This window comes from Balaenoptera ricei, chromosome 14 (assembly GCF_028023285.1).
Source record: "Balaenoptera ricei isolate mBalRic1 chromosome 14, mBalRic1.hap2, whole genome shotgun sequence".
Lineage (NCBI taxonomy): Eukaryota > Metazoa > Chordata > Mammalia > Artiodactyla > Balaenopteridae > Balaenoptera > Balaenoptera ricei.
In genome coordinates this window covers 45,090,559-45,103,000 of record NC_082652.1, presented here as the reverse complement: position 1 = coordinate 45,103,000, position 12,442 = coordinate 45,090,559, and the positions used below count along the sequence as shown (strand labels likewise).

The 12,442-nt window shown below is 37.8% G+C and overlaps 1 protein-coding gene across 1 annotated transcript; it reads left to right on the top strand.

Moving 5' to 3' along the window:
• The first annotated feature begins 542 nt into the window (after nt 1–542).
• Nucleotides 543–917, top strand: LOC132347785 (large ribosomal subunit protein eL31-like). The gene has a single exon (XM_059894602.1). The coding sequence runs from the start codon at nt 543–545 to the stop codon at nt 915–917; it is 375 nt and encodes a 124-aa protein (XP_059750585.1).
• The last annotated feature ends 11,525 nt before the right edge of the window (nt 918–12,442 follow it).

The following is a 12,442-nucleotide window of genomic DNA, read 5'->3' as shown; positions in this document are numbered from 1 at the left end:
ATTTGATTGCTATCAACTTCAACTGGTCTACCTGACCATGGAGCATTGTCCAGCGAGAAATCTCCAGCACGAAACTTCCAAACCACTTTGACATGTTCGATCAGTCACAGCACCTTCTCCATACAGTGCACGAATCTTTTTTTGCATTTCAGTTGCGTTTTTACCTTTCTTGAAATAATAAAGCATAATATGCCAGAAATGTTGCTTTTCTTCTTCCATCTTCGATATTAAAATGGCTACATAAAAATTCACCAATTTTGATAAGTCTTTTTTTAAATGCATACTGATATGACAGCTGTCACATACAATCTAACAAAATTGTTTCAAATGAAGTTAAAGATAACTAAGTGCTACTAGAGCCATCTTAACGGAAAAAAACAAATGAACATTTTGGCCCACCCAATAGAATTGATGGCTATTTGGAAGGATGGAAGGCTAAGAGGCTGTGGTCATCTCTGTGATCCTGCTTATATGATATCAGAAGCAGAGAAGATCCTCCCACAATCCCTTGCTCTCTTTCTTTCCAACCCCGGCATGGCAGGATGGCTCCCACAAAGAAGGGTGGTGAGAAGAAGGGTCCGTCCACCATCAATGAGGTGGTGACCAAAGAATACGCTATCAACATTCACAAGCACATCCAAGGAATGGGTTTCAAGAAACGTGCTCCTCGGGCACTCAAAAAAATCTGGAAATTTGCCATGAAGGAGATGGGAACTCCAGATTTACACATTGACACCAGGTTCAAGAAAGCTGTCTGGGCCAAAGGAATAAGAGATGTCCCATACCATATCTGTGTGCAGTTGTCCAGAAAGTGTAATGAAGATGAAGATTCGCCAAACAAGCTCTATATGTTGGTTACCTATGTACCTGTCCCCACTTTCAAAAATCTACAGATAGTTAGTGTGGATGAGAATTAGCTGCTGATTGTCCAATAAAGTTATAGAACAAAAAAAAAAAAAAAAAAAAAAAAGAAGCAGAGACGACTCAAGGAATAAGGTTCAGGATGGGGTTATGGGAGTAAATGGCTGAACTGGAATGGGAAAAATACTCCATGTAGATGAAAATGTCAAGAAATTGAGGATCAGGATATCAGTAAAACAGAAGTCACCCAAAATAGTAGAAGAACATAGTGAGAAGAGAAAGATTACCAGTCACGTGCTATTTTGTCTTTAAAAATTAATGCAGAAAGAGTAATTAAAACATCAGTGGTTGAGAACAAAGAAAAAGGAAAGGTTATAGTCTTATACCATTAGCCTCGAAGGCATGTAGAAGTCTAAACATTCCTAGAGGATTATGGTATGAATATGAGAGAGTATGAAGCAAGGAGGACACCTAGTGTATCTTTCCAATTCTGGGGAAAGGAAGGGATAAGACAATGAGGCTGCTTCACTTGAGTGGGGAGGTGGAAAATTAGCTCTCATGAGCCCATGGTTTGTTCTGAGCACCCATTCCCCTATAACATGCCAACCAATGTGGACAGGCTCGTTCTTACATCTCGTTTTGTCCATCTGTCATTATGCAAGATTGGAGATGAAGGGAGTAAAAGAACTGAAGGGCAGTTTGTTGCAAATGGGTCTCCCGATGGTCTAGTGGGAGCGTAGGGAGGATCAACTCCTTGCCTTGCTCTTCGCTAGCTCTCAATTTTGGACATTCTTGAACTTTGTATTAAACATTAACCTTAATAAGACATTGTACAACCCAAGGTTCATTCCATCTCAAGACTCCCAGCATCTTATTCTGGTTCTAGTATTGTACTTGCATCATTTCAGGTCCCATTCTTCTACCCCTGCAGTGTCCCCTCTACCTGCTCCTCTATGTAACAGATTTCCTCATTTCGTGCAACAGTCTTCTAACTTAGTTCCTTCTTGTTTTGAGTTCAGGGTAGATTTTGTATATAAGAAAGACTTCACAGAGTTTTATGATTTATTTTAAATTTAACTTTCTGAAGTTACAAATTCAAAACCCTTGTCAGGTACTTAAGTTCAGTTAGCAAATTCTATTCAACGTATAAGTCTAGAAAAATCATAATCTTTATAAAGGGACTTTGAATACTACTTCAAATATTTTAAACAGAATTTATAAATAGAATATATTTTAGACTCATTTTAAGCATTTCAGTTTTCTGAGAAAAAGCCTTCTCAAGTATTAGGGATTTTTATAAATCCAAGAAATTAACTTATAAATATGTTACAGTTGAAGTTTGTATAAATGTTCATAACATATTGTACATAAACTTAGCACGATTTCAGCTTACATCACCATTCTGAATCAATTACTCAATAACGTTTTAAATTGGGTTTATGAGGCTGTCACTCAAACTTGCCAAATTCTATTAAATTTCACATATACAAAAAATGATGTATAGATTCCATCCCAAGATAAAAATATCTAATTTACTTCTTTTAAAAATATCTCTGTACTTTATTCTAATTCCACCTAGAGCTGAAAGATGCATAAACACACTAAGAAATATACACATGAGACAGAGGTGACATATGGCCAGAAATTTTGGCTGGTCATGATCTCTGGACTTCAGAAATCCAGTTCAATTCCCATAGTTGAAACTAAGTCAAATATCATCCCAAATATTTTTGAATTTTGTCTATTATTATTTTACTGAGTGAATTCTTGTTAGCAACCTTGATCAGACAGACTAGACTCTATTTGGAGTTGTTATATTAATAATTACATAATACCAAGAGGGATATGATCCTATGATCATACAGCCCTGACTCCTTGTTACACATGTATAATCACCTGACCCTTCTCTCATGGAAGTCAGTCTGTAGCTTCCACCATGGATGATAACTAAGATTGGATTTTGCACTTATTTGTCTTTTGACAAATATACTCAAGTCTTTTAAACAAATACTAAAGATATGTGTGTTTAATAAAATAGTAAAATAAAATATCCTTCTGACTACTGCTAAAGACTGTTGAACTCAATAGTATCCTGCACTTATTCCATTTTTCTTATTTTCAGAACCATACAACTCTTATGAATATTAACATTTAACTCACCCATTTCTATGACCAAAGCCATGTATGGTCAATAAGTTGATAACTTACAGATGGTTTTCTTTCCATCCAGAACTCTTTTCTTAAACCCTGGCCCTCTGCTGAATAACGTAGTCAATACTTCCACTTGGATGCCTTTCAGTACCTCAAATAAAATTTATCCAAAACTGAACTCATTACCCTTGTCTTTATCTTGCCACTTCTAGGGTTCCCAATTCAATAAATGTCACTACTATTCCTCAAATTGCTCAAGACAGGAACCTAATAGCGATGCATGACACATCGTTTCTGCTCTACTCGTGCATAATGAATCACTTGTCAATGCTACCGCTTAAGCATATTTTAAATCTCCAGTTTTCTCTCTCTTCCTATTTAAAATGATCTCTCTGCCTTAACTTTTGATTCTTGCAAATCATACCTCTCAAAGTATCAAATACTCTTTTAAAAAGATTATAATAGCCCTGCACTGGATTACAAAAATTTTCCCCTGCCATTGAAAGTTGGAATCTATTTTTCCATCCCTTGAATTTGGGTTCCTTACGTGACTTACTCTGGCCAATGGGACATTAGCAAGCATACCAATAGCAGAGTCTTGCAAAGTTGTTACACATTGGAGCTTGCTTCCCATAGGTCATTCAGGACTTCCACCACCAGGTGAGAAAGCTCAGTTTAGTCTGCTGGAAGGTCAAGGGACATTTGAGACAAGCCATCCCAGTGCAGACTTTCCACAGTCACCTGCCTCTAGCCAACACAGCAGCTAACCGAAGATGCATGGTTAAAACCAGCTGAGACCTGGAAAAAAAGCTACCCTGCTGAGACCAACCCAAATTGCCAACCCACGGAGTTGTGAGCTAATTAAATAAATGTTGTTTGAACCCACTAAGTTGTGGGATGGCTTGTTTCTCATTAAAAGCTTAACGATATAAGTCCCTTGATTAAAACTTATCAGTCGCTTCCCATTTACCCTTTAAAATACATTGCAGACTTTTGGAAGAAGAGGAGATAGAGCACAGAAATGAAAAAGTACTTAAAAATAAAGGCTGAAAAATTCTCGAATTTGGCAACAGACATAAACCTAAAGATTCGAGGTGAGCAAACTCCAAATGGCATAAAACCCAAGGAATTCTATACTTTTATAAAACATCATAGTCAAACTTCTGAAAACTTAAGACAAAGAAAAAGTCTTAAAAGCAGTGAAAAAGAAATGACATGTTACCTATAGAGGGAACATAATTGAATGACAGGGGACTTTTCATTAGGAAACATATAAGTCAGAAGGAAGTGATCTAATATTTTTCAAGTCTGAAAGAGAACTGGCAGCCCACTGTACAGTGTCCAGTTAGCATATCCTCCAGGAGTGAGGGGAAAAATCAAAACATTCTTAGATGAAGGTGAATTAAAAGAATCTTTCACCAGCAGACCTTTATCCTATAAGAATGGATAAAGAAAGCTCTCTAAACAGAAAAGAAACAAGTGAAGGAGTTTTGGAACATCAAAGGAAAAAAAACAACATAGTAAGCAAAAATATGGCTAAATACAAAATATTCTTCTTATCGTGAGTCTTCTAAATTGTTTTAAGGGTGACCCCAAAATTAAAATGCTTTTTGATATGGTTCTAAAAGTCTATAGAGAAACTGTTTATATTTAATAAATATTATTTGATAAATAATATTTATTAAATATAAACATAAATGAATATAAATATACAAGTATAATATACAAAATATATACATTTATTATAATGAATATAATTATAAATATTATAAATGTAGGATGGTAAGGAGATGCAGAGGGAGATGAGGTTTGTATACTTTTTGTTGTTGTTGATTTGGTTTTTTTTTGAAGCTTATTTAATTAAATAAGAAAAGACATAAAATATAATATTAATGAAAAAGTAGGACAATTCTCTAGATCGGTATAATTCCAAATTCACATAAATGTAAGACTATTTAATATACTAAAATATTTGAACTGGTTAAATCACAACACTATTGGACTATGATAAGTTATGTACATAAAATGTAATGCTTAGAGCAAGCACTAAGAAAGCTATACAAAGAGGTACACTCAAAAACACTTTAGATAAATCAAAATGGTATTCTAAAATATGTTCGTGTAAACCATGGGAGGCAGGAAAATTAAAACAGAGAAACAAAAAGAGAGCCTTTTCAACAAATGGTGTTGGAGTAATTAGACATCTACAGGCAGGAAAAGTAAACCTTGACTTAAGTCTCTCACGTGATACAAAAATCAACTCAATATGGATCATGGACTTAAATGGAAAATGTAAGACTATTAAACTTTAAAAAAAAAGGAAAAAAATTTAGTATCTATGGTTAAGCAAAGTGTTCTTAGACTTGACCCTAAAAGCATGATCCATAAAAGGAAAAATTAACATTAGACTTTATCAAAATTTTAAATGTTTTGCTCTGTGAAAGACCCTTTTAAGAGATTGAAAAACCAAGATACGGACTAGGAGAAAAAAAATTGTAAACCACATGTATCTAGAACATAAGAAAACTCTCAAGACACACATTAAACTAAATAAACTGGGCTTCCCTGGTGGCACAATGGTTAAGAACTCGCCTGCCAATGAAGGAAACACAGGTTCGTTCCCTGGTCTGGGAAGATCCCACATGCCGTGGAGCAACTAAGACCGTGCGCCACAACTGCTGAGCCTGCGCTCTAGAGCCTGCGAGCCACAACTACTGAGCCTGCAAGCCACAACTACTGAAGCCCGTGTGCCTAGAACCCATGCTCTGCAATAAGAGAAGCCACCGCAATGAGAAGCCTGTACACAGCAATGAAGAGTAGCCCCCGCTTGCCACAACTAGAGAAACTCCGTGCGCAGCAACGAAGACCCAACGCAGCCAAAAATATAAATAAATTTATAAAAAAAAAAAAATAAAGTAAATAAACCTAATTTAAAATGGACAAAAGACACAAACAGATATTTCATATACAGATCACAAATAAGCACATGAAAAGATGTTCAACATCATCAGCCCCTTGGAAGATGCAAATTATAACCACAATGAATTATTTCTACATACCTAAAAAATGACAATGCCAAATGTTGCAGAAGATGTGGAGAAACTGGATCACTCATATATTATTGAAGGGAATGTAAAATAATACAACCCCTCTAGAAAGTGATTTGGCAGTCTTAAAAAAAATACACTGTAGGGACTTCCTGGTGGCACAGTGGATAAGACTCCGTGCTCCCAATGCAGGGGGCCTGGGTTCGATCTCTGGTCAGGGAACTAGATCCCATGTGTATGCCGCAGCTAAGAGTTTGCATGCCACAACTAAGGAGCTGGTAGCCGCAGCTGAGGAGCACGCCTGCCACAACTAAGACCTGGTGCAACCAAATAAATAAACATTTTTTTAAAAAGATAAATTATTACAAAAAAATACACTGTAATACTTCCATACCAAGAAAAATTATTTGGCCATAAGAAAGGAATAAGATATTGATACATGCAGAAAATTATGCAGACTATGAAAGGCCAATCACCAGTTATACACTACGTGATTCCATTTACATAACATTTTTGAAATGCCAACATTTTAGAAGTGGAGACCACATTAGCAGTTCAGAGATGAATATGGGGGTGGAGCAAGAAGGAAGTAGGTGTAGCTAAAGAAGGCAACATGAGAAATCCTTGTGATGGTAATACTCTGCATCTTCACTGTATCAATGTCCATACCCTGGTTGTGATACTGTTCTATGGTTACTCAATGTGTTAGCATTGAAGAAACCTGGGCAACAGATATGTGGAATCTGTATTATTTCTTACAACTGCATGTGAATCTGTAATTACCTCAAAACAAAAAGTTTCCTTTGAAAAAATCTTTAGGAAAGCCTAACTCCATGAAGTTCTCTCCTTCTACCCTCTCATGTCACTGAATTTCAACTTCCAAGCACTTTGAGCACAAACTATATGATTTACTTTTAAAATTATGGTTTTCCTCAGTGGATAGTAAGCTCTATGAGGGTAGCAGCTATATTTCTCTGCTTACCATTGTACTTTCGGTGTTATGCCTGACGCATAGAAGACCCTCAATAAATATTTATTCTTTGGTTATCAATTGCCATTTCATCAATTTATTATGTCATTAATTTCATTGTCTTATTCCTCTACTCAAAAACATCTCTTTGTCTCCGGATAATGGTCAGACTCTGAGTAATCCAGTGTGTTAGAAATCTTTCTCTTTCGGCTGCCTAACAGACAGCCCTGTTCCTACAAATTTCCTTTTCCCACTATCCCTCCAAACGCAATTTTGATCTTAGTGCCTTTTGCGCGTTTTTTTTTTTTTTTCTTGCACTTTCTGAAATGATTTTAAACCTCCAATCTATTTATGCAAATCCTCCAATCCTTTAAGGCTCAGAACAAATCCCACCTCATCCACAAGACCAGCTTCCACTGATCTCTTCCTCAGAGAATTCTGCTACATTATACCGTGAGTTAACATTAGGTGGTTTCTTCCCCTGCTTTCCTGGCTTACTGCTGTCTGTCTCTTCACGGTGACTATGTGGAGAGTATGTGAATGACTAGGGAGAGTGTTCATGTCTGAGGATAATGACACATTTATTCAAACTGCTAAACATTAAGAAGGTTTTATTCCTGCTTCAGGGTTTTCCCAATCTGCAACAAGTTTCAAGTAAAAAAGAGCTGGGGTTTTTTAAAGATAATTTTCTTTATTAAATACACACTATACTTAAAAAAGCTGGGATTTTGAAGTTTAATTTTTCATCGAAGTATAGTTGATTTACAATGTTTTAGGCGTACAGCAAATTGATTCAGATATATATTATTCTTTTTCACATTCTTTTCCATTATATGTTATTACAAGATATTGAATATAGTTCCCTGTGCTATATAGTAGATCCTTGTTGTTTATTTTATATATTGTAGTGTGTATCTGTTAATTCCATACTCCTAATTTATCCCTCCCTTCCCTCTTTCCCCTTTGGTAGCCATAAGTTTGTTTTCTGTGTCTGTTGTATGTGTATATATATATATATATATATATATATATATATATATATATATACATTTTAAATTTTTTTATTTTATTGAAGTATAGCTGTTTTTGCAGCATTTACCACTAGAAGATGTGAAGAGGGAATATGGGTATTAGCAGGGTAGGGATGTCAGAAGTTTGTAGAACAGCCTCTGGAGAGCCTTAGACTCTGGTAATTTATCTTTTCTTCCTCCTTTGTGTAGGAGTATGGGTAGAAGAATGTTTAATTATGTTACCCTGTAAAAACTTTCACCACAAGAGAATCTCCCTTGTAGTTTGGGGGTGGTTTCTGAGAAAAGGGCATGGTCCCAATTTATAATCTGTATCTTGATATACACATGACTGCAGTGATGCCAGGGCTTGGGAGAAGTAATATACAATACTCACGAGGTGACATGATGTATTAGTTATCTATGCAGTTTAAGAAACTGCTCCGATACTTGCCACTTTTAAAACACACATTTATTATCATAGTTTCTATAGTTCAAAAAGCCAAGCATGGCCTAGCTAGGTATATCTCTGGGTCAAAGTCTCTCATGAGGTGGCAGTCAAACTGTCAGCTAGGGCTGTAGTCTCTACTAAAGGTTTGTCATCTCTTCTAGGGTTTGGTCCATTTCCAAGCTTGTTCAGGTGGGCTCTGTTCATTGTGCACTCTTGGATTGAAGGAGATCCCTGCAGGTCCCACACCCTTTACTGACTGTAGAGTTGAGTCTTCCCTCAGTTCCTGGACACGTGGACATTTCTGCAGGACTGCCACAGGACCTAGCATTGCACCTGACTTCCCCTAGCGTAAGCAGTCCAAAAGAGAGAGAAAGGGAGACATAGAACGAGAGAGAGAATAGCCCACCCCCTATACCATTCTCAGAAACTGCCCATCACATGGGAATCCTAGTTGGGATGGCATTGACTCCAAGATTTCTAATGAGCTCACAGAAAGCAATAGACAGTAGCTGGCACTTGAACCAGTGTGCTGCTCACACAAACGAGTTCAGGAAAGCAGAGAGAATCTGTGGCATTTCGTAGAGACTTCGCTGCATTGGAGGGCTACGGCAGCTGCCCAGCTGAGGACTTAGGAACTCTGAAACCTTCTACAAGGTAGCCGGCATCATTTGCCTTCAGCACCAGAGGCAATACAGGACAACATGAGAACACCAGATGCCAGAAGCCACAGAGAAATGACATCGAATAAACCATACAGCTTCACGGTCCCTCGACCACAGCAGCAGATGACCTTCCTCCCTGTTTTCCTTGTTTCAGACAAAAAAAAAAAAAAGTGTGGAGAATTGGGAAGGAAGCTCAGAAAGAAAACTTGGAATTGTGAGCAATGACTGAGGGGATGAGACTACTTGAATTTGATTATTTCTGGGGAGAATCTGCTATTTTATTACCAAGGGTAGAATAAAAGTTATTGGTTTGGATTGAATTTACCAGGTTGGTCTAAAAATAATTTCCCTTCTGCTGAGCAGGAAGGATGCATGAAAAAGTTGAGTTTATCAAAATAAAGTACATTTTTGATCTTTCAAATTAACTGGAATAACTACTCTGTCATCGTACACCATTCTGGCACTTAATTTATTGTACTATGGCTTAACTTAATGAATTACCTGTAAATATCTTATCCCCAGGTTGAACTTATGGAGATTGGGGGCCCAAAATAATTTTATATGCTTTCTCTCTCCTCTCTATGGCATGATATATACCTACATATTATGGTCTAGTAAAGGTTATGATCAGGAGTGCGTTAAAGTGTGTTTGTTGAAATACTAACATAAATTAGTTGACAGCTTCCTCCATTCTCTCTACTTGGGGTGGTTCATCTCTCCTTGACGGCAGCAAGGGCCATGGGGATCCTTTCAGGCAAAAAGTTGCCACATTTACTAGTAAATCACACCAAGTCATGAAAGCTATTGTATGATTATGTCCTACAGTTTTTAGTCTAGAAATTATTTATTAGGTATCTATCATCATATAACAAATTACTCCCAAACTTAGAAGCTTAAAGTAGTATTTATTGTTTTAAGTATTGTTTTAAGTAAATAAATGTTTATTATTGTACAGTGTCTGTGGGTCAGGGCTCAGGGCGTGGCTTTAGCTGAGTGCCTCTGGCTCAAGGTTTCTCATGAGGTTATAGTTGAGCTGTCAGCCAGAGCTGTGGACTCATACAAAGGCTCATTTAGAGATGGAGGGACTTGCTTCCGATTTCACTCAGGTGGTTATTGGTGGGAGTCAGCCCCTCACCATAGGGCTGCCTCACATCAGGGCAGCTAGATACCCCCAGGTAAAGTGACCTGAAAGAGAGATTTAGACAGCATGCCCAGACAGTAGCCATAGCTTTTTTATAACCAAATCTCAGAAGTGGCATCCATCACACAAATTCTGCCATATTCTAGTCATCAGAAGCAAGTGAATAAGTCCATCCTACATCCAAGGGGTGGAAATTACACAAGGGCATGCATATCAGGAAGTAGGAAGGATTGGGAACCATCTTAAAGGCTGCCTATCACAAATTTCTTCCAGGAAGTGATACCCACAGAGCAACGAGTTAGAAACATTTAATCGATGCTAATTTGGTTTGACTCTGATCACAAATATACAACAGGGAGAAAAAACCAGCGAATTCTATAACCAGGTCACTCTTAGTGATTTTCTATGTGATCTCACACTTTGTATTCAACTCGAATCCCTTCTGTCATCCCCTCTGAGGATGAACTTCTAATATCATATGTTGTGTCACCCATACATATGTTCACATTTGCCTGTGGCTTTTCTTATTATAATTGCATTAATAAAAACAAGAATGACTAATACTGATATAAATCTCCTATGGACCACATGCCCTTCTAAGCACATTATATTTTCAACTGCTCTTCACCACAGCCCCATGAGAGAGGTACACACATATTCCAGAGGAGGAAAGTGAGGCACAGAGATGTTAAGGATCTTGTTCAAAATCATAGATTTAGTAAGTTTTGGAGCTTGTTTAGGGACCCAGGAAGATGCCTCTAAACCAGGGGTCCCCAACCCCTGGGCTGCGGACTGGTTCAGGTCCACAGCCTGTTAGGAACCGGGCCACACAGCAGGAGGTGAGTGGTGGGTGAGCGAGTGAAGCTTCATCTGCTGCTCTCCATCGCTCCCCATCGCTCGCATTACCGCCTGAACCATCCGTCCCCCCCCCCCACCCCCGCCAAGTCCATGGAAAAATTGTCTTCCATGAAACCGGTCCCTGGTGCCAAAAATGCTGGGGACTGCTGCTCTAAACCACTTTACTCTTCTGCTATGACAGAAGGGAACTCCCCATCTGAGGCAACTGGGACAGGAAAGTGTAGGTTGATCTCAGCCAGGCTCTCTGTTCTGGTTGGTTAAATTTAAACAGTGTTCTTGCCTTACCTCTATTCTTTGACCACAAGAACAAAATTATTCAACAACTTTCTCATTGTTTCTCCTATATCTTAACCCTTCTTTCGAGGTTGAAAAACCTGTTTTTCTGTTGTTTCATTTGTCTAGCTTTACCTTCCTTTCTTCCACTATCATACCCCAATTTTCCTTCTTTCGTTCCATGTGGTTTAGTGAAGTTGATTGCTTTCCACTTTCAAGGACAAGGGTGTCTCCATCATCCTGGAGAGCCAGTCTTAGAGTCCACACTCCTGGACACAGTGAATTATTCAAGCTTAGAGATGTGACACAGGTCACCTGACACCATTTCAGGAATTTGTGGCAATTATTGAGGAAGACACACTTTTTCCACCTGGGGAATAGGTGTAAAAGTAAACCTGGAACTGTCCATCTCCGAGTACAGGGAGGCTGCCTGAGGATGAAGCCAAAAAAAAGGAGGAAAGCATAACTGAGAGGTAAACAGTAAAATTCACCATCCTATGGTATTTGAGCACCAGATCAGGACTTGATGGGAAACCTTACCCCTAGAGTCAATACATTCTCTTTTATGTTTAAGCTCTTTTGGATTAATTTCTATACCTGGCTATCATAAAGCCATTACTAATAAATTTATTGAAAAATATATGTTTTCCCAAATTCAAGAATTCATTAGATTCCATTTTTATTAACATAGACATAATAGTTCCAAGCATTCAGAACAAATAATTATAACCTATGACCTCTCTAGCTAAATATGTACTAGTTATATAATCTGACAGACCTTCCTCCAAACAATAGTATTTTTTTTTCTTTCCAATACCCCCACTGGTCTCCAATCTGTTATGTGTGCTTTTCTAAATGTCTTCTATCCCTTTACAAAGTCCATCTCTGCATTTTCCCAAATCTTCTCTTTTGATCACTACCCTCACCAAATATTTACGTGACTAAAGTAACAAAATCAGTCCAGGCTGATTTCTTTGTTCTTATCCCAAAGCATGAACTCCATGCAGAGTGGCAGTCACTT

What these genes read in the sequence shown, in the direction of transcription:
- LOC132347785 (XM_059894602.1), top strand. Translation starts at nt 543, where the DNA reads ATGGCTCCCACAAAGAAGGGTGGTGAGAAGAAGGGTCCGTCCACCATC.